At 36.9% G+C, this 26,926-nt stretch overlaps 1 protein-coding gene and 1 long non-coding RNA gene across 5 annotated transcripts in view; one reads left to right on the top strand and one right to left on the bottom strand.

Annotated features, from left to right (window-relative positions):
* Positions 1-272: 272 nt before the first annotated feature.
* On the bottom strand, positions 273-14,748 carry MSANTD4 (Myb/SANT DNA binding domain containing 4 with coiled-coils). Of its 3 annotated transcripts, none has more exons than XM_003910628.5 (3): positions 14,545-14,748; positions 2,823-3,438; positions 273-2,482 (listed from the first exon to the last, which is right to left on the bottom strand). In XM_003910628.5, the coding sequence occupies exons 2-3, from the start codon at positions 3,282-3,284 to the stop codon at positions 1,907-1,909; spliced, it is 1,038 nt and encodes a 345-aa protein (XP_003910677.1). In that variant the 5' UTR covers positions 3,285-3,438; positions 14,545-14,748; the 3' UTR covers positions 273-1,906. The 3 variants fall into 3 exon arrangements, with proteins under 3 accessions (XP_003910677.1, XP_009185454.1, XP_003910678.1); XM_009187190.2 differs by having other exon boundaries at positions 14,187-14,633; XM_003910629.4 differs by having other exon boundaries at positions 13,312-14,587.
* A 34-nt stretch (positions 14,749-14,782) lies between these two features.
* LOC103877865 overlaps positions 14,783-26,926 on the top strand; it is a 25,187-nt gene continuing 13,043 nt past the window's right edge. The window contains exons 1-2 of one of the 2 annotated variants that reach the window (XR_002517187.2): positions 14,783-15,102; positions 17,793-17,926. This is a non-coding gene — a long non-coding RNA (uncharacterized LOC103877865). The remainder of the gene's footprint in view (positions 15,103-17,792; positions 17,927-26,926) is intronic. The other variant, XR_002517186.2, reaches the window with a different exon arrangement.

The raw sequence follows: 26,926 nt of genomic DNA, 5'->3' as shown, positions 1-26,926 counted from the left end.
CTTCCACTGGGTCCCTCCCACAACACATGGGAATTATGGGAGCTACAATTCAAGACGAGATTTGGGTGGGGACACAGCTAAACCATATCACATGAGTTAGATCTCAAGGGTTCTTTTGAGGAGCAAATAACGTATGCAGCATACATGGCTCAATGTCCAGCCAAAATGTTAGGCCTCTGTCCTCACTGACCGTGATAGGGCTCTCTTCTAAGCTTGATAACCTCTACCCTTAGAGCACTGAGTATCATTTGCAATTACAAATTCTCAGATGGTACAGGCAAATTTATTTCTACGGTAGAAGCATTTATTTCAGATATAGAAAAATAACACTATTTCAAAGTCAGAGTAAGTAAACAGAAGTATATTTTTTCCTTGCATTCCCATCCTCAAATGTCAACATACAGTTTCCAGCCATTCTTACAAGGAACAAATGCAGAAGCAAGGTAGTAACTGTCAACAGGAGAGCTGTGTTAAAGCTACATATTAACCTTGAAAATCAGAAAACACAAAGTGATCTAGTGCAGAGATTCTCAACTTTAGTGTGCATCAGAATCACTTGGATTGTGGAAAACGCACCTTCAGAGAGCTGAAGGAAAATCATCAGGTCAAGCAAGCCCTTGGTCTCAGAATAAATATCCAAGAGACTAAAGATACATACTTTGTTCCTCAGGGAAGGGGGAAGGACAGAATACACTACAATATAAAAGATCAGCCATTTACTCTGTGTGACTTCTCTGGGCTTCAGATTCAGGAATAACGACAGATACAACTCTCAAGAATTGTTCCACATACTGGGTTAGATAGTGTAATAAGTGCTTCTCCAATCCATAATACATAGCTACTATCATTACTTCAACATCATCATAATTATTTGATACAGAGTACATCTTCCCCCACCCGCCGCCCACTCCCAAATGGCTGCTATTACTTATTTTAAAAGTCAAACAATCAGTTATTGGGTTCAAGCTCATGGACTACAAATACCATTTTTATACTGGTATCATTTTTACTAGCTTCAACTATTCACTAAAAGATCTCAGTACATTACTGAAATGACAATTTTTGTACCCAAACTAAGACAATGACTGAAAGAAAAGGAACTAAAGCTTTAAAATTGTGTCTTGTTTCTAAAGCATTAATAGTGAGATAAAGAATTATTTTCAAAGTGATCCACTTTAGATAATCTCTGATGTTCCCTGTATCATTTTCTGAATCTGAGAAGGCTATTTATAGATGGAAACATGGGAATAAAATACCTATAATCTTCATCACTTCCTATATTCAATATACTACACAGTAACATTTCATAGTTAAAGTTTTTGGCCATTTAAGTACCTACCCACATAAATATCTGAGGTTTTAATATTCTAAAACTATAAAACATAGCTATAGAGGTACACAGTTAGGCTAGGACAGGGTTTCTCAACCTCAGGACTAATGATATTTTGGGTTGGAAAATTCTTTACTGAGTGTGTGTGGGGGTTGAGGAGGTATGCACTGCACAGTAGCAACCTTCTCCCCACCCCAGTTTTGACAACCAAACATGTCTCTGGACATCACCAAATTGGTCTTCTGAAGGCCAACATCTACCCCAACTGAGAACTTCTGGGCTAGAATTTTATATAGACATAATTGTAAACTCTGGGTACACAGACAATACAAGACTCTATGTAATATTATAAGGTAAAGAATCCAGCACAGTACATTTCTGCTATACTGTTTACGCTAGGGCACAGTTTTTATATACTACTTAGGCATACAGTTATCTACATATAACTTTTTCCTACTGAACACTGATATTAGACGAGAAAAGAAACCACAGCTAATCCAGCAACCATCATTATATTACCTGATATGAGAAAAATCTACAATTTTCAAACATTTGCTAAATGGAAGCCTGGAAAAATCACTGCAAGTGTCCTTCTTTCTGAATTCGAAGTCTGTCTTTCTCTACTTGTAAGCGTTCCTTTTCAATCTGCAGTTTCTCAGATTCAAATTTCAAAAACTGCAGTCTATCCTTTTCTAGTTGCAAGCGTTCTCGCTCAAGTTTTAACTTCTCTGTTTCTATGTCCTGTGGTTGAAGCATGGATTTTTCTCCTTGACCAAGTTCATTTTCCAAGGACGGTTTCTCTGAATTGACTATCTGTAACCTCAACTTCTCTCTTTCAATCTGCAGCCGCTCCTTCTCCAGCTGAAGTCGCTCATGCTCCATGTCTAAATGCCGCAGCCTCTCTTTCTCAATTTGTAGGCGTTCCTTTTCTACCTGCAGTCTTTCAGCCTCAATATCCAGTCGTCGTTTCTCTAACTCTAGTTTCTGTTTCTCAATATTTACAAGCAAATGAGGCTCATCATATGCAGATCTAGATGGTGTTGAGTTAAGGGTAAAAAACTCATCAATGTGGGGGAAATCGGGAAGTTCATTTTCTCTCCTGGAATCTGGTATGACGGATGACAACATTTCTTCCTCCTCCTCAATTTCAAACTAAGAGCAAAGAGAAAAGCAATTTTCAGTATTGACTGCTACTTTGTGGCAATTTGTCTAAATATTTCTTAAAAGCTTTCTGCATTGTTTGGGGAAAATAAGTTGAATTTTGAATACCATTTACACTGAATTACTTGATGTTTGTAATACACATAACTTAGGTAATTATATTTGGGTGGGAAGAAAAGTATTAATGATGTAAAGAGAAAAGCAGAATGACTTGTTATGTACTATTTTTAAATAAGCTTGAAAATCTGGGAAGGACTTAACAGTTCCTGCACAATAATCTCCCACATCAGAATTGAAAAGATTAAAAGAGGGTACAGAGGCTAATACTTACTTCAGGACTCTGCGGATCCCTTTCTTCCTCTTCCACCTTGACCTCAGTTAAGGATCCACCTGCATCCCTGAAATCTGCCACATTTTGCCAGTCAAAATTGGCATCATTTCGGAATCCAATCTTTTCATCTATCTCTTCAGTGAGAGAGTCATCTAAATCAGAGGAGGGAAGGGGAAATCCCGAACCGACCAGCTTAATGTTGGCCTTCATCCTCTTTCTCTTCATAAGTGCTCGCCAGTCAAGGTACCTTCTTTTCACCTCTGTCCCTGTCCTCTGTTCTCCTTCTCCTACAGCATTCACACACTGTGCAATCTCTTCCCAAGCCATTCGCTTCATCACGTTTATTGTTGTATTGAGCTGTTTGGAAAAAATGACTTCTTTCCTTTTTGTAATTTCTTTCAAAAGGGTCTGAGTTTCTTGAACACTAAAATTGCTTTTCCTTTTTCTTTTCAACTGCTTCATTTTTAACTTCAATGAAGTTTTTACAATAAGAGAAGATGTGAAAACAATTTGAGGAACGCTGCAAAGCACAAAAACCAAGGATAATTATTTGCTGGCACTTAATTCAAATCATTGTCTTCCATTCATCTAGTGGCAGAGGCAGTTTGGATAATTCCTAAAAGGAAAAAAGTACAAGCAATCAATCAATCTGCAACTTCTACAACATACTTCAAACTAATGAACTATATAATTTTTAAGAGAAACAAAAAACAACCCTCTAAATACAGCTTAAAATTGTGTACTTTATCTTTGCCAGTACCAACATAGTCCAAATTGCCACCTTCTCCCCACTGGAGTGCTGCAAAGGTTCCTAACCAGTTGCCAATATTCACTCCTGACTCCCTTCCTACTGCTTCAGCTCCTTCTCCCACAAATTCTCCCTCTCTCCTCCAATTGCACTGGCCATCTTTCAGCCACCAATTCCTGTCAAGCTCTTTCTTGGTTCAGGGCCTTTGTCCACACTGTTCCTACTGTCTGGAAAATGAATTGCTCCCTTCTTGGTCTACTTAATTCCTCTTCATCCTTTAGCTTGCAGATTAAGTATTCATTTCTCAGGGAAGCCTTTCCTGACAAATCAAATTACTTCAGCATAACATTTGCAGTACTTTTCCTAGACTGAATTTTATACTTGTGCTAACATACAGCTCAGAGTCTGTCCCTTTCCCCAGTTCACTGCAAAGTTTCACAAGGGCAGGGATGTTTCCATTGGCCATCACCTCCCCAGAGACTAGCAGACATTCTGGCACATGGCAAGCACACCATGAATATGTTTGGAATGAATGAAAGAGTCGATTTGCCAAAATAATCATTAGTTTGAGATATCTGAAAGAAAAAGTACACTTTGCAGAATAATTTTAGAGGAAACTGAAAGGCTGAGCTGCAAAATCAATAAAACTCAGAAACCAATTTGAGACAATGTAATCTGATCAAATAAATGCCAACTACCTACATTTTACTACTTCACAAATTCAAACTCATTTTAAGGTTAATAAACCAACATAGAAACCCTAAATTCGGAATATAATTTACTGAAACAATGAAAGTATTGTAGGAATATGACAAAATTAAAGGGGTAACCAAAAAATGGCAAGGATTTTACCCAGCCATCCCACCTAATTAATCATGTAAGTAAAAAGATCACCAAAAAAGATCAACAAAAGAAAATGATCACCCAAAAATAAAAAGGAAAAGATCACCAAAAAATTTTTTTAGATTCCTAAACCTTTCAATGACTGGTGCACATTGCATGATTTGCCCTTGTAATTCCGTTCCTCACCCCATCCTCCCCTCCCTTAAACCACCTAAACAAAAGCCCCTGACGTCAAACAAAACCAGGCCTGGACTATATTTTTGTTTCTAATTAAGGCTCTTAATTATGTGCCTTTCTTTGGAGAATTTCTCAGCAGTACTTTGTACTTTTCTGGGCCAATTTAATTGTAGAGTTGAAGATCACAATATAGGAAAGTATCTATACTTGGGGTCTCTATTAAATAAATTTTAAAATATCCATATGGCAATATCTGTATACAGATTTTGAGTGGAAAAGATCTTCTCTTGTAAGCGCTTCTTCTAGAAACGAGACCGTGTTTCTCCAATTTCCAGACTCTCAGGTTGTCAGACTGTCAAAGAAGGTATACCTGAAACTTGTCAGACGTGTAAACTTTTTTAGGCTCCTCTCCAGACCGCAAACTCTAGAAGTGGGACCTAGCAATCTGTGTTTCAATAAACCCTCCAGATAACTCTAACTCAAAAATAACTATTTGAAACCCTCTGTGCTAGACCCACACTAGTAGAACAGATGCTTCGCATGCCTGACTCTCTTACTTACCTTGAATTCAGGCCTTACATAAGTGTATATGGTGGAATCTAAAGCATATCCACAATCCTCACCGCAATGGGTTGGGGAAGTGTAGTTTTTTGTGCTAGCTAGCCTTTGCATTACTGGAAAGCATACTAGGAGGCTGGAACAGATGCTGAGTGAGTCAAGGATTCGATTTTCTTATAGCGACAGAAAATGAGGTCATCTACCAAAAAGGTCCCAGTGTCTCACACAGTATAGTACATATTGCTTTATTAATATTGATTTAACTGAAGAGAAGTGGGATAGATGTCAAAAAAGCATTTTGACTTGGAAAAGAGATTTTAAAAGATGTAAGGGGAAACAGGGCTCAGAAAGAGTAAGGGGTACCTTACACAGACCATGCTGTCTGACTTCAAATTCACTCACTGATAACTGCTACAGAGCTGACTTTTCCCCCCCTATAAAATGTGAAATGGGATGACATTACCAAGATTCCTTCCAGCCCTATCACTGTTTGACCTTAAACTTTTCCTGTCAATATGAAAAAAAGTATCAAAATATCCATGAAGTCCCAAGTCCTGTCATTTAAATCCCACCATGTCATTATATGGGAGATACCAGCCTTTCTATTTATAAAACAAGACCCAGAGAGGTTAATTTGCCCTCAACACAGCTAGTTAAATGGCAAGACTTATTACAACCAGGTTCCCTCATGTCACGTCTATTTCGACTTTATTAGCAGCTTGTGGTAGCTAAACCTTAAAAATGTGTTGCTGGCCAGGTGCAGTGGCTCATGCCTGTAATACTAGCACTTTGGGAGGCCGAGGCGGGCGGACTGCCTGAGCTCTCAGAAGTTCAAGACCAGCCTGGGCAACATGGTGAAACCCCGTCTCTACTAAAAATACAAAAAATTAGCTGGGCATTGTGGTGCACACCTATAATCCCAGCTACTTGGGAGGCTGAGGCACGAGAATCACTTGAACCCAGGAGGCAGAGGCTGCAGTGAGCCGAGATCATGCCACTGCACTCCAGCCTGGGCGAAAGAGCAAGACTTTGTCTCAAAAAACAACAACAAAGTGTTGCTAAGGTAAGTTTTGAGATGTCATTTAGTAAAAGATTTTCAAAAGGAGATTGTTATCTATGTGGAAGGTACAGATAAAATTCTTTATATTGGCAGAAAAGTTCCTCAAAGCTTCAATCGGTTATATTTCCTCTACTTCCTGTTAAAGTAAATTAGAACAGAGACCTGGCCTGAAGAATCCCTGAGCAGACAAAACCAGTTAGGCCTCATAAGTGACTTTAATTTTGCTTGATTTGCAAACATATGCAACACTTAACTTGGGCTACTTTTTTGGTAAATTCCTATATTTTTTAAAAAAAGAAACTTAAGACTAAGCAATCAGAAACCATCAACTATCTTATGTAACTAGGGACCTTCCAGCAGGATAGATCAAATTAGACAACCTTATAACTGTAACCAATCAACTATTTTCTTTGCTTTACTTCTGTCAGTCCTATAAAGATTTCCTGCCTTGCATTTCCACTGCAGAGCTCCCAGACCACTTCTGGTTTGGAGCTGCCTGATTCAAGAATCACTATTTGCTCAAATAAACTTGTTAAAAGTTATCATGTCTCAGTTTACCTTTTAATACATGGTTTCTTTTCTCCTACTCTGTCTGCCAATTTAAACTTTCCATTAGTGTGAAAAATAGTTCTACTGTAATTCACAATACAAACAGCATCTTCTACTGAAGCAAAAATATAGCAATTAAGCAAGGCTAAATTGAATAAGAAAACGCACATCTTTTCTATCATCTTTTCTCTTTTAGACTGAAAAGTGGATGCTAATACCTTATTTTTAAACTTTAATAAACAACATATTTCTTATCATCATTGCATTAAACCTTTATGCATTTTTCTTTTTCAAGCTCTCGGTATTCTTTGTTCAGCTGACTTTGTACGTGTCTAGTGATATCACCAAAAATATGCCCATCACCACATTTTTGTTTCCAATCACTCATGTGGAATAACCATCTCCTGAACTGCCACTTGCTGCTGAAATAGAGGTCAGAGAACTAAAAATTCAAAACAGCTGAAACGAACTCTCAAGAAATCGCTGTCAATTTCATATACCCATATGAAAGGACAAAGTATGCAAAAAAAAAAAAAAAAAGAAGACTGCAAGCCAACTATTTCTAAAGTAGACTTATAGATTTTCAAAATTTCTCAAGAGAATTTTAATGATAAAATTGAAATCCACAAAACTGGAATGTATAATCAACAGCAGCACTCTTGATACTGCCCTAGAGACATACTCTCCTTACAGTCAAATGTAAACCTTTTATCCTCTAGAATATAAGCAAATAATATAAGCAAAGGTTATCTATAAATGGAAACATCAAAAGAGGTAGTGTGTGTAGTAGTTATGAGCACAGATTCTGGACTCAGACCACCCGGGTTAGAGTCCTGGCTCTGGCAATTCCTCACTGTGTGGCCTCAGTTACTTAACTTCCCTATGCGTAATTTTATTTGTAAAATGACAATAACATTACTTCATAGAAATACTATAAGGATTAAAGGACTTAGTCAAATAAAGAGAACAGTTCCTGGTGCACATTAAGCACTATTACGTATTTGCCACATCAAAGGCAAAACATTTAAATAACTTTGACAAAAGGAAACAGAAAGGTCACAATAATATTGTAATTGTTCTAGTTCCTAAGTTGAGGGATAGGTCCATGGGTCTTTATTATTATGCTTCATAACATATACACTTACATTAAGAGTGTGGTGGAGCCTACCCATGAGAGTTTTCAAGAATCAACCGGGGACATCACTTTCCGCCTCCACATTCAGCCATGTCATGTTAGGAGCTAAAAATTGGCCAAGACAGCACTTACTAATACTACAGAATTGTCAAATTAGAACTTTTTTTTTGAGTGGGCAGGGAGCTTTTCATTAGAACACTCCAGCTATATTATTTTTGTGTGTATCAAATACTATCTAATAAATAAAAGAAAGTGAAAAGTTTTAACATCTGATCCCAAGGCAATTTAGTGAACACTGTAGAATGCTTATACTTTTATTTTTAGAGATAGGGTCTCACTCTGTTCCCCAGACTGGAGTACAGTGGCTCAATCATAATTCACTGTATCCTCAAACTCCTGAGACCCAGTGATCTTCCCGCCTCAGCTTCCTGAGTAGCAAGGCAGGTGCACCACCATGTACAACTAATTTTTAAAATTTTTATATAGACAAGGTCTTGCTATGTTGTCCAGGCTGGTCTTGAACTCTTTGACTCAGGTGATCCTCCTGCCTTAGCCTCCTAAAGTGCTAGGATTACAGGTGTGAGCCACCATGCTCAGCCTAGAACGCTTATAATTTTAGAAGATCACATTTAATTAATACTCTGGCCTAACATTCCTATGTAATTCAAATTATCCAATAGGGTGGGCAAGCATTTAGCTTTCCTCTAGAGGTGACGTAAAATATTCATGAGGTACCATGTTTATAAGCCACAATATAAAAAACTGAAGCAAACTGATTTATACACATCATTAAACCAGCCCCAATATGCTGCTTCTTAGTAGCCTATGTTGCAGGACAAGTGAAAGAATTATTGGTCAAAACGTGGCTGTTTCCTTCTACAATTTGCCCCACCTCTAAGGACCTAGGAGATAGTAGCCCATCTGCTCTAAAAACAGTATCTTCAATACCTGGCACTGTGCGTAACAAATAGGAGGAGGTAAAAATATGAACCCCAAACAAGAAAATGATAAAGGGATGGGAAAGGGTATAGAAAGAGAAACAAACTAATTCAAGGAAAGTAAGCCAGGAAAATTGAAGTTTCCGTAGGCACACAAAACATATGCTTGTAAGAAAACAGAAGCAAGTCAACATAGGCAAGAAGCAGTTAGCTTGTAAGTGAAGAACAGATGTCCACCCTGTAACTACACTAAAGAATGAAACAGTTAACAAGTTATTCAAAATTCTGAAGAAAAATCTTCAGTTAACAGGCTGTATTGCTAGTCAGGCATATTGACCAACCGTAAAAAGGTTATCAAGGACATTAAAAAAAATAAAATCAGCACATTTGATGTCCTCAAAAACAGAACAGAGAGCCAAAGATATATTCCACCAAATCAAATGCCTACATGTGATAAAGATACAAACTACACAGAATGTTTCAGGGTATTGACATAGCCTTTTGAGTCATTTAAAAATCACTATCACATTTTTAAGGTAAAAGCATGGTAAAAATAGAAATGTTTATCAAAAGGGGACTGGATGAATCAACTATTAAGTCACATAATGGAATATATGCAACAAATGTCATGTTAGAGTATGGATGTCTTAGCCCATAATCCCCATGTAGATGCTATAGTTGACGCAAGCCAACAAAATTGGCAAAGGAAATGCATCTGTCTATGTGTGTACATACATGTTCACAGATCAACTTACGAACATTTGCAGACACAGAACATCCTATGCTCTACAACAGGTTCATTAACTCTGTCTACCACCAGTCTGAGGATCATGTGCACGGTCATTTCTGTCTCAGCCATATGGCTGTTTCTTAGCCCATAGCACATTTATTTTATTTTACTTTGAGGTCGTCAACATTACATTAAAAATCTACTTATGACAAATTTTTATTATAGAGAACTACATTATTTAAAGTCCCATATTTTTTTAAAACAGCAAAATATACACACAGAAAATCTAAATAAGAATGTAAATTCACAATCAAGTGAAAAATTTCTACCACCAATGTAACTACTATCAGCAATTTCTTGAAATTCTTTCCAGAAAAATCAAGTTTATAATAGCATGTAAATATTTATGGACAAATTATACTTATTACATGAATACATACTAATTCCATCACGTATGTTAAAAAGCTATGTCTGTTGAAAATGTTAAGCGATAAAAAAAATTAAAGAGAATTTATTGAAAAGAGAGAAATGACCTGCATATGAATGATTCTAAAGGACAAATGAAGAGCCAAAGTTGGAATCCACAGTGAAAAATAATAAGAAACGAAGAAAAATTATACAATTCAAAAAAATTATTTAGATGTTGCTAGAGCTGTGTCTCTCAAACTATACCATGTATATGAATCACCTGGGAACTCTGTTAAAATGCAGACTTTGATTTAGGTCTGCAGTGGGGCCTGGGAGTCTACATTTTTGACAAATGATGTCCTCGGACCGCATCTTGAGTAGCAACAGTCTAGGCTAGAGCGGCACTGTTCAGTAGAAATACAATGTAATCTACACATGTAATTTAAAATTTCCTAGTGATCCCAATTAAGTAAATATGAAATGAAAAGGTGATTAATATTAACAGCTTTTATTTCACTCCATATGCTGTATAGTCAATATATTATTTCAATATGCAATAATATAAAAATTATCAATGAGAAATTTTCCATTGTTTTCTTTTGCTATCATTAGAATACAATGTGTACTTTACAGTTACAACACATCTCCTTTTGTATTAGCCACACTTCAAGAACTCAATAGAACATGTATTCAGTAGCTAATCTACTGAAAAGTGTAGGTCTATAGCACATCAAAATAACCTAAAGAGCTTTTAAAAATACCTATAACCAGTTCCCATCTCTGACCAATTAAAACAATCTTTGGAATAGGGCCAAGAATTCAGAGTTTAAAAGCTCTCTAAGTGCTTCTCATTTGCAGCCAGGATTGAGAACCACCCAACTACAGAATTAATGTTAAGAGTTTACTTGCTCCAATATGTACAGAAAGGCAAGGCAGAGAGCAAATGGTGTAGCTGCTAAGAAATTTCCTTTCAGAGATTATTAAGAAAAGACCTCATCTGCCACAAAAGACTTATAATACAGACAAAGCTGGTTTATTTATGAAAAAATATGCCTAAGAGAATGTTATGTCAAATGCAAGAAGAATATGCTAGTTGTAAGGACCAATTCACACTCCTATTTGTTGGAAACACATCAAAGGAATGAATACAAGCTTAGATGATTTAGACTTAAGAAGAAAAGGATGGCTGTCTTGAGAACCAAATTTTCTTCTAAGTAGAATGTCTTTAGACACCTATCCATAACTTCATTAGGAAAAAGTATGACTGAATTAGGAGTATAAATCAGGAACATGCATTATTAGATGAAGTAATTAGGATACTGTCTCATTCAACAGATATATACTGAGTGTTTAAAACCTTTCAAGGCTTTCCATTGCACTTAAGAGGTAAGTTTACTCCCCTTGCTCTTCCTCTCTTCCTATTGTAAACCCTATCGGAACCCTACCTTTACACTTTCCTATCTACCTTTTCTGGTCTTATCCATCACCTCCAATACTGACTCCCAACCTACTTTCCCAATCCACCTTCTCCATCAAACGTGTACTCACAAGTAGGTGGCACACAAACACAATACCGGTCATTTTGAAATCCCTCTAAATTCTAGATCAGTGCTGTCCAATAGAAATATAAGAGCCCTATATGTAATTTTAAATCCTCAAGTAGCCACATTAAAGCAGTAAAAAGAAACAGGTAAAACTGAGTATTTTATTTAACCAAATATATCCAAAATGTTATTTTGAAATGTAATCGATATAAACAATTATTGAGATATTTTACATTCAGTAATGTAAGGCTACTGGCTACCATACTGGACAGCACAGCTCAAGCCATCATGGTCCCTGACCTTGGACTATCACACATATATTTCCCCAGGTCATCTTCCCAAATTCCATGGTGTCTGCCTTTTCGTCAGGCCAATGCCTACTTATCCTTCAGCACTCGGTTTAAATGTCTTCTGTTCCAGGATCTCTTCACTGTTCTCATTCATCTAAGTCTGATGTCCTCCCTATGTGCTTCCACTATCAGCTTTATTACACCACTGATTTATATTAGGAACAATAAGAGATCAGATATGAATATATTATTTCTGCTATCAGATAATTTACAACTTAGTAAAACTTGTAAAACATAGATGCATAAAAAAGTACATAAACACATTGTAATGAAGTCTGTAACCTGAAGGTTGTAAATAGACTACCTAAGGTTGTATGCTAATTCCACCACTTAACTAGCTTTGTGATCTCCAGCAAATTACTTAACCTCTTAAACTTGTTTCTTCATCTATAAATGGGAAAAATAATAGACTAATACTCGTGATGCTTTGAAGATTAAAAGAGATAATCCGATTAAGAAGCTTATGATGCCTACGATATAGTAAGCCCACAAATGTCAGCTATTATCCATTGCCCAGTACAGTATCTGAATGTAATTAACAAATATTTCTTCACTGGATGAATAATGCAAATATACAAAAACTACAATAAAGAAATACTAACAAAATACTCTGGATATTCATAAGAAAGACAAATCTTTGACGGGATCAAGGAAGATTTTGAGTCGGAATCAGCACTTGATTTGGGTCTTATAAAACAGACTAATGAAGGATAGAAATAAAAGAAAGAAGTATCAGGAATTAAAACAAGAAAATTAGGATGGTGAGAGAGAGAAATCGTACTAAGCAAATTCTGGCTTAGTAAGACCTATTCTTTGCTAAAAAATGAACTGAAAGAGACAAATATACCTGTGAAAGTTTTTTTGAAATTCAAGCAGGCTACCATTAGCCTATGGTAGCCTATTACCATATGGAACAACTGTCACTGTAGTAACATATAAATATATAACCAATATAAGTATATAATAAAAATGATTGAAGTTGTCAAGAGAATCCAAATTTATGCAGATATCCACCATAAGATTTTGCTCTTAGAATCTGAGATCAATTTAGAAATTGCATTGTTGTAAATGTATTGGTACACGGTAGAAATAGCATCCTTTTGAAGTACCACTGAGTCAATATATTTTTAAAATTTGGCAGCAGCTGTTGCTATTGGCAGGGCCTATTTTTTACCAACAGTTCCTAACTCCATACCTCTAACTTACAAAGTGGTATCCTGTTGTCCCTAACTGACCTATTCTGAACTGATGAACTATTTCATTTAATAAAATGGGCTTTAATACCTTTTTAACCTAACTGAAATTGATATTGGGATGCATCTTAGATATCCAGTCTTGGCTTAATTGTGTGAAAATCTTCTTCTAAAACCTTGATATTTTCTGATTAAGTGCAAGAAAGTGCCAGCACTGATGCATCTGGAGTTGCTGAAGTTCTCTAGATATGCTTACCTGGATAAAAGCCATTTCCAGAAATGTTTGTCTTTCTGTCCTCTCCTTTATATGTTGGTATCCAAGTAACAGAAGCTTGGGGTTTCTACCATCCATTCATTCCCCAGTAATTTCCTCAAAAAATACTTATTGAGCTCCTACTGCGTGGCAGGCACTATTTTTGGTGCTGGGGATATAACACCTCAAAAAATGTGAAAATATGTCATTTTAGATGTCAAACACTATCCCTTTTGTATTGGCTGTCGTCACTCTCATAGCAGAAAGGATTCAACAGCTGCAGTCTCTAAAACTTACAAACTTTCCATGCCCAATCACAGAGAACAGCCATTTTCTAAAATCCCATTTCACAATCGTTCTTTACTGGTTGGAAATAGGAATGAGATGTAGTTCACTTAACCCGTAATCCTTGTGAAGATGACGTACCGCCAATGGCGTAATATAACCAGGCAACTTTTTACAAGCACTAAAACTTGAGAATGAAGTTCCTAGATACTTCATGATAAGACAGAATTAAGAAGTCTGAGAAAAACCAGACGGTAAGTTACAGATCAAAAAAAATTGAGGGTAAATTAGCCAAGCAGTTCAAGAAGAAAAGCATCACAAATCTACATATCAACCCTACCCCAATTCTCTTTAAAGTGTGACTTTCCCCTCCCCTATATTCTTATAGAGGATTCACTCCCCTGCCAAAAAAGATGTTCTTCTCTAAAACTCGTGGTAGGTACATAACAAGTTTACTTCAGGGTCGACGGTTATCAAAGTATCTTTCACCTCCCTCCCGCTGCCTCCTTTGGGACCGTCCAAAAACAGCCTCTGGGAAGAATCGAGTTAGACTGGGCTCCCGGAAAGCCACCCAGGGGAGCAGGAGCGCGCACCTGCCTCGGCCACAATGATGCGGTTGCTGCTGGTAGGAGTCCGGGTAGGAGTCGGGGCAACCTGGAAGATTTCCTCTCTGGATATTAAATGAGAGTCCCGACCGAGTGCCCAGAAACTTCTGCAATCTTGTTTCCGTGGCCTGGGCCCTCCCCAGCCTCCCCGGTCAGGCGACAGACGCGCGTGGCACTTCTCCCGAGCGTGCAGTCCCGCTACGCCGCAGCCCTCGGACCAAACCCGGCAGCAAGCGTTGCGGCCACTTGCCGCTGAACCCTCCGGGCCCCTCCCCACTGCGAGGGCACCCACTGGTCACGGAGCCACCGCTTCCCTGGCCCCCTCCTCAGGCACAGATCCGCTCACCTGCGACCCCGGCGGCACCTCCCCACCGTCGCCCCAAGGGGGGGTTGGAAAAAAGATGCTTCATTGATACCCCGCCCACTGACTGCGCCCGCCCATCTCCTGCCATCCATTGGCTGATGTGGCTGCCGCTCATTTGGTAAGGCTCATCCATTGGCTAGAAGGATGTTGCCATTCTGGCTGAGAGCCCGCCCCAGGCCTGGCCTCACAATGGGAATCAAGTCCCAAACCGGTTCCGGGTTAGTGCCCTGGAATTCCGCCCCCTCGTAATTCACCTCCCTCTCTGCGCTCCGTCTGTGGTGCCCGGCTCTGTCAGTCAAGTGGACTCTAGGAAGGGATTGGCTCCTAGTGATCCGCTTGCTGCGCTGTTCTAACTGATTGGGGCACTGGCCGCTGCATCTGCAACTAGTCTCTTGTCCTTGACCCTCACCTGTTAAAAGGGCAAAGAAGAAGTGGGAACCGCGTGCTGCTCCAGTCGGGTTCCTAGACCAGCATCACCTCCTCGACCAGGATGCGACCTAATTGGCCTCAGCCATTCCTCTAAGACTGCCCGTGCCAAAGGTCTCTGATGACTTCCATATGGCTAAATCTAGGAGTCACTTCTCAGTCCTTATCATGCTATACTTCTCAGAAGACATTTGATTTTTTTTTTTTTTTTTTTTTTTTTTTACCATTCTTCACTGTTTCCCCAAATACGTGCTTCTGCTTTCGTCTCTCCCAGTCCTCCTCTATATTCAAGTTTGCAGTTGCTTATTTTCTGCCGTCTCACGTTCAGGTGTTCGTGACTAGTGCACCTTTCTTTCCGCTGACTCTGTCCAGGCCTCTGTGGACTCACCTGAATTCCATCAATAGCCTCCTAACTGGTCTCGCAACATCCTGTCTGCCGGACTGTAGTTCATTCTTCACCTTGTAGCCAAAATGAGCTGCTTAAAGTTTTTTAGTGGAATCTCACCACTGGTGATACAGTACAAACTCCTTATCGAACGTGAAAAATAAGGCACCTACTTTTCCCTCAAGCTTCATCTCTCAACATCATACCCACTTTTCTTCTTCCTTACCCCATTCCCTTTGCTTCTTTCAGTTCCTGAACTCTACAGTGGCCTAGGAAGTCAGTTGGCATTATTGTGTTTTCTCCCCGTTTCTCCGCTATGCCTAGCATTCATTTTAGAAATTCCTTTCTAAAGGAAGGCTTCCAGAATTATCTCCATTCTTCCTCCCTCCACTTCCAAGCTTTCCCTTCCACGTAGGTTTGCCAGATAAAAATAGGACGCTCAGTTAAATTTGAAGTTCAGATAAAAAGCAAATAATTTTTAATCTGTCCAGTGGAATATTTGGTATCCGTATGTTTATTTGCTAAATTTTTAAAAATAAAAATTTTTATTTACTAAATCTGCAAGCCTACTTCAGCGAGCTCTCATCACGGCCTCTCCTCTGACAGCTCTTATCACATATTTTATGTGGGTGGGGCTTTTCTTGTTCACCGTTATGAATAACGCAGTGCCTAGAATGTAACAGACACTCAAAAAAGATTTGGTAAATAAATGGTGGAATATTCTGGACGAATGGTGAATCCTTGCTGGATATTCTTGGAGGAACTCTCTCATAAAATAGGAAGTAATTATGAAATATGCTCTTTAAAATGTAATGATCGGTTTAACCTTACAGATTGTTACTTACGACTTTGTCAGTAAGCATAGACATGCTTGTCAAAGAAGCATGTCTATAGTTTTGCCTACGTAGATCAAAAGAAACTTTTGTAATTTTGATAAAATACAAGCTGTATTTTATAATTTTGGATTTTGTTTGTGGCGGGTGGTTTTTGGTTTTGTTTGTTTGTTTGTTTGTTTTTGATGAGTACAGTGAAAAAGTAAGAGAACTAGCTATCCCCATCTTAACCAGACACTTATCAGTTCTGTTCAGAGCCTGTCCACCACTTGAATCTGTTTATTTACCTCAGTAACGGGGACAAGAATGGTAAATCAGTATTAACAAACTTTTGCTTTCATATCATGAACTGTAAACTTTCCCCAATTAACTTCAGTCTCTTTGCTAATTGAAATATCTTTTTCAAATACCCTCACTATTTCCTCTGAGCTACATCTTGTCTGAGTGGATATGGACCAACAAGGAAGAGTTTGAAAGTAATCCATAATGTTTACTATTAGTACTACATGACCAACCTGTTTGCTGATTTTTCTTAATATTTTTCTTAATATTAAGTCCAATTTTTCTTAATATTTTCTTAATATTAAGTCCAGGCTAGAGATTTGACCCAGAGGTACTTACACACTTATTTTACAACTATGCTGTCCAACCGTGATAGCCAGATGAGTCATTAGAATGTGACTAGTACAACCAAAAAACTCAATTTTAATTGTATTAATTTTAATTAACTTTAATTTAAAAACTGATATTTGATTCAAGTTACTAGATACTTCTAAGTGTATTTGGAAAATATGGGTTATGTGTATACTTTTTCAATTGTAAACTTTTTGAAATCTATATAGATCAAGTATTTCTGATTTAAAAATTGTGTCTGAATTGGGATGTGCTGTAAGTGTAAAATATATGCAGGATTCCAAGATTTAGTATGAAAAAAATTAATATGATTTAGTATGAAAAAAATTAATATCTCACTAATAATTTTTGTGTTGACTATAAGTTGAAATTACAATATTTTGCATAATTGCATTAAGAAAAATATATTATTAAAATTAATTTTACCTGTTTTTAAATTGTTCCCAGCTTTATTGAGGTATGATTGACAAATAAAAATTATATATATTAATGATTATTTGATATACATATACATTGTTAAATGATTACCACAATCAATACATCCACCACCACACATAGTTGCCATTGTGTGGGCGGGGAGCGGGGTGGGGGCTGAGAGCACTTAAGATATACTTTCTTACAAAATTTCAAGTAAACAATATAATATTAACTGTAGTCACCATGCCGTATGGCAGATTCCCAGAACTTACTCATTTTAAAACTGGAGGTTTCTTCCCAACCCCCAGCCCTGGCAATACCATTCTGCTCTCTACTTCTTTGAGTTCTAATTTTTTTTCTTTTCTTTTAGAGACAGAGTCTTACTCTATTGACTCTGTTGTCTAGGCTGAAGTGCAATGGAATGTTCACAGCTCACTGCAGCTTAGAACTCCTTGGCAAATGTGATTTTCCCACCTTGCCTAGGACCCCAGGCATCGCTGTCACATCTGGCAATTTTTTTTTTTTTATTGAAACAGGGTCTTGCTGTGTTGCCCAGGCTGACTAGAACTTCCAGCCTCAAGCAGTCCTTCCACCTCGGCCTCGCAAAGTGCTTACAGGTGTGAGCCACCGCATCTGCGTAGAATTCAAGTTTTTGTGATTCCACATATAGGTGAGATCATACAGTATTTGTCTTTCTGTATGTGCCTTATTTCACTTAGTATAACGTCCTCTTGATGCAAATGGCAGAATTTCCTTCATTTTTATGGCTGAGTAATATTCCATTATGTATATGTATATGTATGTGTATATGTATATGTATACACATATACACACCACAGGTTCTTTATGAACTCATCCATAGATGGACACTTAGGTTATTTCCATATCTTGGCTATTATGAGTAATGCTGCAATAAAATGGAAATGTAGATATGTCTTTGACATACTAATTTCATTTCCTTATTAATATATACCCAGTAGTGGGGTTGCTGAATTGCTGAATTGTATGGTTACTGTATTTTTAATTTTTTGAGGAACCTCCATGCTGGTTTTCATAGTAGTTGAAAACCACTATGGGAGGTGATTGAAGTATGGGGGTGGGTCTTTCTTGTGCTGTACTCGTGATAGTGAATGTAACAGGCACTCAAAAAAGATGTGGTAAATAAATGATGGAATATCCTGAATGAATAGTAAATCCTTGCTGGATATTCTTGGAGGTACTCTCCCATAAAATAGTAGTTGTACCAATTTCCATTCCCATCAACAGTGTACAAGGGTTCTCCTTTCGCCACGTCCTCACCAACACTTGTTGTCTTTTTAAAAACTAATAATCATTCTAACAGCTATGAGGTGACATGTCACGGTGGGTTTGATTTGTATTTCCTTGATGGTTAACAATGTTGATCATCTTTTCATGTACTTATGGGCCATTTGTATGTCTGTTTTGTAGAAATGCCTATTTAGATTTTTTTGTCCGTTTTTCAATCAGGTTGTTTTTTTGCTGTTGAGTTATATGAATTCCTTATGTATTTTGCATATTGATCTCTCATCAGATGTATGGTTTACAAATATTTTTATTCCATAGGTTTCTTTTCCATTTTGTTTTCCACTTTGTTTCCTTTGCTGTACAGAAGTCTTTAAGTTTGATGTAGTACCACTTATTTTTGCTTTCCTTTGTGCTTCAGTGTCTTATCCAAAAAATCATTGCCAAGACCAATGCCAAGGAGATTTTCCCGTATGGTTTCATTTAGGAGTTTTAGAGTGTCAAGTCTTACATTTACATCTTTAATTCATTTCAAGTTAATTATTGTATGTGTTGTAAGATGAGGGTCCAATTTTATTATTTTTCTATATGGATAGCCAACATAACAAAAGTTTTCCAACACCATTTATTGAAGAGACTATCCTTTTCACATTGCATATTGTATATATTCATTGACACCCATATCAAAGATTAGTTGACTGTATGCGAGTGGATTTATTTCTGGCTTCTCCATTCTGTTCCATTGGTATGTGTGTATGGTTTTATGCTAGTACCATACATTTTGATACTGTATCATTGTAATACAGTTTGAAATGAGGAAGTGTGATACCTCCAACTTATTTCTTTAGCTAATTGTGTTTTTTTTATTTTTTTAAATGTGGCTAATAGAAAATTTGAACTTATATGTTGATGTGGTTTGTCTGTGTCCCCACCCAAATCTCATCTTGAATTGTAATTCTCACAATTCCCACATGTTGTGGGAGGAACCTAGTGGGAGGTGATTGAAGTATGGGGGTGGGTCTTTCTTGTGCTGTACTCGTGATAGTGAATGTAACAGACACTCAAAAAAGATGTGGTAAATAAATGATGGAATATTCTGAATGAATGGTAAATCCTTGCTGGATATTCTTGGAGGTACTCTCCCATAAAATAGGAAGTAATTATGAAATATATGCTTTAAAATGTAATGATCGGTTTAATCTTACAGATTGTTACTTATGACTTTGTCAGTGAGTAGAGACATGCTTGTCTATGCTTACTCATGAGAGTCTCATGAGATCTAATGGTTTTAAAAATGGGAGTTTCCCTGCACAAGCTCTCTCTTCTCTTGTCTGCCACCATGTGAGACATGCCTTTCACCATCTGCCGTGATTGTGAGGCCTCCCAGGCCACATGGAACCATAAGTCCGTTAAGCCTCTTTCTTTTGGAAATTGCCCAGTCTCAGGTATGTCTTTATCAGCAGTATGAAAATGGGCTAATACATATGTCATTCATTTTATTTCTATCAAATGCTGTTCTAAACTGCCTGGCCACAGGCAGGCAGGAATATAATTAACTAAAATATTCTTATTTCATTGCTTATTATGTAACAAAAGAGAAGGGAAAATATCACTTTACTTCTGCTGTCTCCAAATGCAGTTTACTTAAGGAAAAAAAATAACTCAGTGAACATATTATAACCCCTGTTGTACAATAACTATGCTTATCGGGTTTTGCTATTGACTTTTTTCATTTTTGCCTTTGCAAATGCTGTTTTGTCTTCCTGCAATGCCCTGCTCCCTCCTTTTCTTGTCCTTATGACATATTCTTATTTTCTTAACTCACTCTTCCTTGACAATCTTAGAACAGATCAATTTTTCAATTTTCATAACAGTTTTAGACATATATATATATATATTCTATTTAGATATCATACTGTACTTCTAACCTTTTTTTTTTTTTTTTTTTGAGATGGTGTCTTGCCTTGTCACCCAGGCTGGAGTACAATGGCGTGATCTCAGTTCACTGCAACCTCTGCCTTCCGGGTTCAAGCAATTCTCCTGCCTCAGCCTCCCAAGTAGTTGAGATTAAAGGCATGTGCCACCATGCCTGGCTAATGTTTGTATTTTTAGTAAATACGGGGTTTCACCATGTTGGCCAGGCTGGTCTCGAGCTCCTGACCTTATGATCTGCCCGCTTCATCTTCCCAAAGTTCTGGGATTACAGGCATGAGCCACTGCACTTGGTCCTTTTTACCGTTTTATTGCCAGCACCTAGCATATTACCTGGCACCTAGTCTGACAAATATATATTTGCTGAATTTAACAGAATACTAGACAAAGTAAAACTCACTCTGTTTTGTTTTCTGTAGTGTTCCATCAAAGCGCTTACAATTTTTGTTACCCATCAGGTAAATTACAGTGGTTTGTAAATAACATTGAAAGCTTTCAACAGCAAATTGTGTGTTTCTAAAAAATTTACGTTGAGTGGAAAACCAGTATGGTACCTCTAGAAATTGTTGCAATTAATTTCCTTTAGTTTTTTTGCCCCATATAAATGGTAAAAATAGGAAATGTTGGGACACTAGTTATGTTTGTATGGTAATCATTATAGCAAGAAGTAGGGATGACAGATTGAAGTTTCAAAGACCAATCTGCTATCTTGAGAAGTCAAATGGGTCCTGACACTGCAACTAGCATAAAGTGTAGTTAGGTTGCCATTTTTGTTTATGGTGGGAGATTGGCCAAACTTTGGTTTCTACTGGAACAGCCTATGTAATGAGATGGGCCAGTCATGATTAGGAGAATTATTAACAATTCTTTTTAGAAAATCATGTTATCTTCATTATGGTGTACGTATACAGGCAATGTCCTATGGAAGAAACAAATCAAGTACAAATCTGTGCTTGCAATTTAGAACATGTGTCCTAGTGACTTTCTATTTGGAGCTCATTTTGAAAAATCACTTTTTGTATCTCTCTCCTGTTTGGTAGTCCAAAAGGCTTCTTTGTAGAACAATAATTTTAGTATTTCTGTCGTATGATCACCTGTTTCTTTGAGTCTCCTAAGGAATGAATTTTATTTATGCAAAATAGCCTATGTTTTACATCACCCCATGCCAAATGCACCCTGAATATTTAGTGAAAGTGGATCCAGCTGTTTTTGTGTGATGATGTATCAACAGAAAAACAGATGCACACATTGTTAGTAGTAAAGACTATGCATGTTGTTGTCTCTATTTGAGAAATTACTGTCTTTTTGTAACTTCGTTTGTGTTTATTTGCATGTATTCTTGATTTCCTTTTTATAAGAATTTCACAGATTTTTTTAATTGGAAGCTTTTCATTCACTGGCCATATCTCTTAATTCATTTAATAAATATTGAATATTATTCTGTGACAAGCACTGATATATGGCCTTCTTATGTATTAATCTATTTAACTATTATAACAGTCCTATGTGGGAAGACTACTAGCATTCTTCACATTTTTTTCGATGAGGAAACTGAGTCTAAGAGATATTAAGTATCTTTCCAATGTTGCACAGTTAGTAAGTGGCAGAGCTGGAGTTTAAACCCCAATGGTCTGTGCACTTAAAACCTTATACTGTACCGTCACTTAAAATGGATGTGATTGATACCCTCAAGAAGATTACATTAGAGGTGACCAAAAGGCATGAAAGGTTTTAGTGGAGTAAGAGGACAACAGAACTCCCTTCGCAATCCACAATCTTTTTTCTAAAATTTGTTGACTGTGTTGTAAGCTGTCAAAGGAAGGGATCTTGTTGTTAATCTTTGTTTTATCTCCAGCACCTAGCATTGACCTTGCATTTACTGTTTATTACAAAAAAATAGAATTCAGGTTATGGAATAGACGATGATTATATAATTACTTAGAATAGTAGCCTCACTCGGTTAATCCATCATTGTTTAGCAGCTGACTGAGAGCTCTTTCATCCCACATTGTTCATTGCTTTTAGTTCACTTCTTTATCAATTTTCATGGAACACCTAGCCCTAAATACCAAAGACTGTGTTGTCTATAAGCAACGTTCTTGATTTTTTTTTTTTCTGTTTAGTTGATTTGTGGAGAGTAAAAGAGTCTGTGATCAATACATAATAACAGCAATGAAATGTAAATGTAATCCTAAGATCGCTAAGAAAAGTTGCCTTTCATTTAACTTATGTTGAACTCATTTAAATTTTTTAAATGCAAGAGCTATGATTCCTGGCAAGGCTTTTTGGGTTGTTCAGCAACAGAAACAATATGTGTAAATGTTTTGCTGAAGAGGAAAAGGCAAAAGAAACAACAATCCCAATGCCTTGCGAGGCTGAGGCGGGAGGATCATTTGAGGCCAGGAATTTGAGACCAACCTGGGCAACATAGTAAAACTTCATCTCTACAGAAAATTTCAAAAGTAGCTGGGTGTGATGGCATGTACCTGTAGTCCTAACTATTCAGGAGACTGAGGTGAGGGCAGGGGGTAGGATCACTTAAGCCCAGGAATTTGAGGCTACAGTGAGTTATGATCAAGTCATTGTACTCCAGCCTGAATGACAGAGCAAGACCCTGTCTCTTAAAAAATAAAAGTAATATAATAATATTCTGGTTCCTGATTATAAATTTAAAAGTAGATGAGAATATAATGTATTTAATGTAATATATGAAAGCCTCTCAAAACCCCAAGAGATATTTTTACTCCTTTTGGTGGCCCTTAATTGCCAATTATTCTACTATATTTTGTTCTAAAAAGAAACAAAAAAGATTCTGCTCTTCCTTCTGCAATAATATTGGATGTTAAATTTTAACAGGTCATAAATGAAAGCTGTTTTTATATGTATTTAAGATAAAAGGCTGATTTTTAATAACAAAAATAACTTTTGTTCTACTTTGTGTATTTTTCCTCTTTATTTTTCTACTTTTTAGGCATGTTTTCCAGTTTAAAATGCAGCAAAGTGTGTCTCATGTCATCTGTGTCTTAGTGCTAGAGACGTTCTAATATATTTTACATATTGATAGTACTGGCTCTCCCTCCTTCCTGGGGGATGAACAGGGCTTTATTTTAATACAATTTGGAAATGGTGTCAGAATTCAAGGTTTTATTACTATAGCAACAGAGAATAATGGAAAGACTAACTGTCAAACATTCAGTGTTGCCATAGTGACAATCAGTTGCTTTACAGATATGTTTACTATTCCATTATGGTCAGTTTTTCAAATATGCTCATCTATATGAATGCTCAAAAAGGGGAGAAAAAGTTCAGAATCATTTAAGAAAGAAGGAAGCTCCTCAAGAGATGAAAGTAATTTGTTTCACTGCCCATTATTTAATAAGAAACTCACAGAATCCACAAAAAAGGATATAAAAGAAATAGAAATTCACATTTCTATCCTAGTAAGTATTCTTCCTATTTGCAATCAGGGAAATTGAAGCATGGAGTTTAAGGCATGTCTGTATTGTCACTTCATGCTATTTCAAATCATTTTCTCAAAGCTTCTGAAAATAAGGGATTCTGCCATATTGAAATGGAAAAAAATTTCCCTTCTTAAGCAATACCATTGAGGGCACATGCCTGCCAAACAATTGTACTGACCCTAGAGAAAATCCTTAAAGCAAGCAATAGTTTATTCTTGTCTATCTGATTGTCTTCCTTTTCCTTTTAGAAGCCTCCTTCCCTTACTGACAAAACATTCTCATTATAGTAACTCATCAAGACAGTTAGTGCTATACAACTTCCTAGTGACCTTGTTTCATACCTGTCTCTTCCTCTTCCCATAATTATTTTCACTAGACTAAACCCAGGGAGGACATGGGTGATGCTCATTTTCACCATTGAAAATGTAGTTTTTAGCACAATGCCCACCACATTATTATGTAGGATATGATAAATATTAGTTGAATGAATAAACTTCCATTAAAGGATATCCTTTGTTTCAGTCTCTCTCAGGCTCTACCAGATGACCGAAACACTAAACTCAAGGTGTTGTGTAAATAAGCGGCAATGGCCTAATGAGTCACTTTTTTCAAAGTACAAACTACTTTAGAAATGACTGGTATTTTCTGATTCATCTGGGAAGTGGTTGTTGAGAAGTCAAGATGCACTTATTCTGTGGATGTAATTTGCTAAATGGTAGTTAAGTTTCTGGATTGACCAGCAAAACTATATGTAATGCAAACTGTGCCTGGGCTATAAATATAATAGTACCACTTTAATAATTTCTAATTCCTTTCATAAAATTATTTCAGTTCTTCAAAATGAACTGCCATCTCCAATTCAGGATTTCAGGAGCTTATCTCCACCAGCCAAGAATGGTATTTCTGGCAACAGGAAACATTCCCAGGTGCCACTAATTTGTGGCTAATTATACTTCTGTGGTAGGAAGGATAACACCCCCTGAAAGGTGTCTAAGTCTCAATTCCCAAAACACGTGAATATGTTACCTTACATGGCATAATGGACTTTTCACAAATGATTAAGGATCACATGATGGACAAATTATCCTAGATTATGTTGTTGGGCCAATTTAATTGCAAGGTTCTTGTAAGTAAAAGAGGGAGGAGGAAAGTGAGTGTCAGAGCAATGGCTGTGTGAGAAGACTCCACCAACTAGTGCTGGTACGGAAAAGGCAGTAAGGGGCCCATGAGCCAAGAATAGGGGGAAGCCTTTTGAAGCTGAAAAAGTAAGGAAGTTGATTTTAACCCAGTGGCTCCAAGTTTGGACTTCTGACCTCCAGAACTGTAAGATGATACATTTGTGTTGTTTTAAGCCACTATGTTTGTGTTGATTTGTTACAGCAGCAATAAGAAACTAATACAACTTACAGATCTATTTAAGGGAAATGAGTTTTCAAAGAGCAAAATTCTGAGATGCTTTGGATTTAGCCTACTTAACACTGAGTTACAAACCCTTAGCTCACCCACTACAGCTATCTTTATTTTCTAGTGGGCAAAAGAACTCCAATCATATTGAGGAGGAAAAACCTAAAAATAATGAGAAACAGCAATAATAAAAAGACAAAAAAAAGTAAAAATTTCACAAATACATTAATTAATAAGAATCAAAAACCCCAACTAGGTTAAATCAACACAGATGATTCAGTAATAATTATTTTTTCTCTGGAAAATTTTGGGGATTCTAATGATCTGCATATCCATGAACACAGAGGGACTTTGACGTGTTGTCAAGCATTTTATGCAGTCTGATTCTAAGTGAACTTATGATGTGTTAGTTTTAGTTTATGAGCATCAAATTTTATTATTCCTTAGAGGACTCCCTTGGAAGGTAACTCAGAATTAGCCCTCATCCATACAAAAAATTAAAGTCTTTGAAATGGACTTGCAAGAACTAAAAAAATAGCCCTTGGTTTGGAACACCTCCAGTGCAAACAGTAGGAAACCAAACTTTGAGAAACAGTGCGTAATCATTCTTCCTGCAAGTCTTGTATAATGAGTTGGAGACAAAATCCCATTGTGGCATAAGATAAAGAGTGGTTGAAGGGAGGTAGAAAAAGAAGTGTTTAACATGTTTATTCTCAAGAGATGATCACACTCATTAGGTAGATCACTGTAAAATGATTCTTTTTCTTGGGACACTTGAGTTTGAGCTTTTATTTTTTATTTCATCTGTAATGTTTCCAAGTGTATCTCTATAAGATAAGGAATACTATACCATTATTGCACCTTACACAAATGACAATTGTTACAATTGAATCTAGGTATTAGTTACCTTACCAGATAAATATGTGGCTGTGATGTGCTTACATGCCATGTTTTCCAAAAGCTTTATAGATAACTGACAACAGATATTCCCAAGATTAAGATGGGAATCACTGGACACACAGGAGTAGAAGTGTCTTCATAGGTGATCTAGTTCAAATAGCTGAATGTTCAAATCCCATTACCCCAGCAGCACTAAACTTTTCTAGCAAAATTTATTTGGATCCTTTAATTAATTCTCATAAGATATCAAGCCTGTTTACACTTTGGTCCTTTAGAATACTTCTAGTGTTCTACATCTTTTCAAATGTAATACACAATATTCTAGACATAAAAGCTGTATTCTAAATGGAAACTCCTGTGGCAGAGTAATCAAGTGATCATTTTTCTTATTCTGGATATTAGACTTCTATTAATGAAATCTAAGATTACATCAGTCTCTTGATTATCTATTTTGATTGTCACATTTATTTATTCAACAAAAATTTACTGGAGGCCTACTACGTAAACAAACAAAAATCCCTGTTCTTACAGAGTTTACTCTCTATGACCTATATCATTGACTTATAAATGTATAAATTCTAAATTGACTTTGAACTTATTTTGAAATGTACTTCTAAGGTTCTGCCAGCGTCACTCCTGCTATAAGTCACTGCTTTTCCAAATGGCGTCTACTTCTGCTCTGTTCTGAAAACAGTTTTGAAGATTTTATA

The sequence above is a fragment of the Papio anubis genome, chromosome 12 (genome assembly GCF_008728515.1).
Source record: "Papio anubis isolate 15944 chromosome 12, Panubis1.0, whole genome shotgun sequence".
NCBI classification, from domain to species: Eukaryota; Metazoa; Chordata; class Mammalia; order Primates; family Cercopithecidae; genus Papio; species Papio anubis.
The sequence above is the reverse complement of the archived record's forward strand: the minus strand, read 5'-3'. Positions and strand labels throughout refer to the sequence as shown.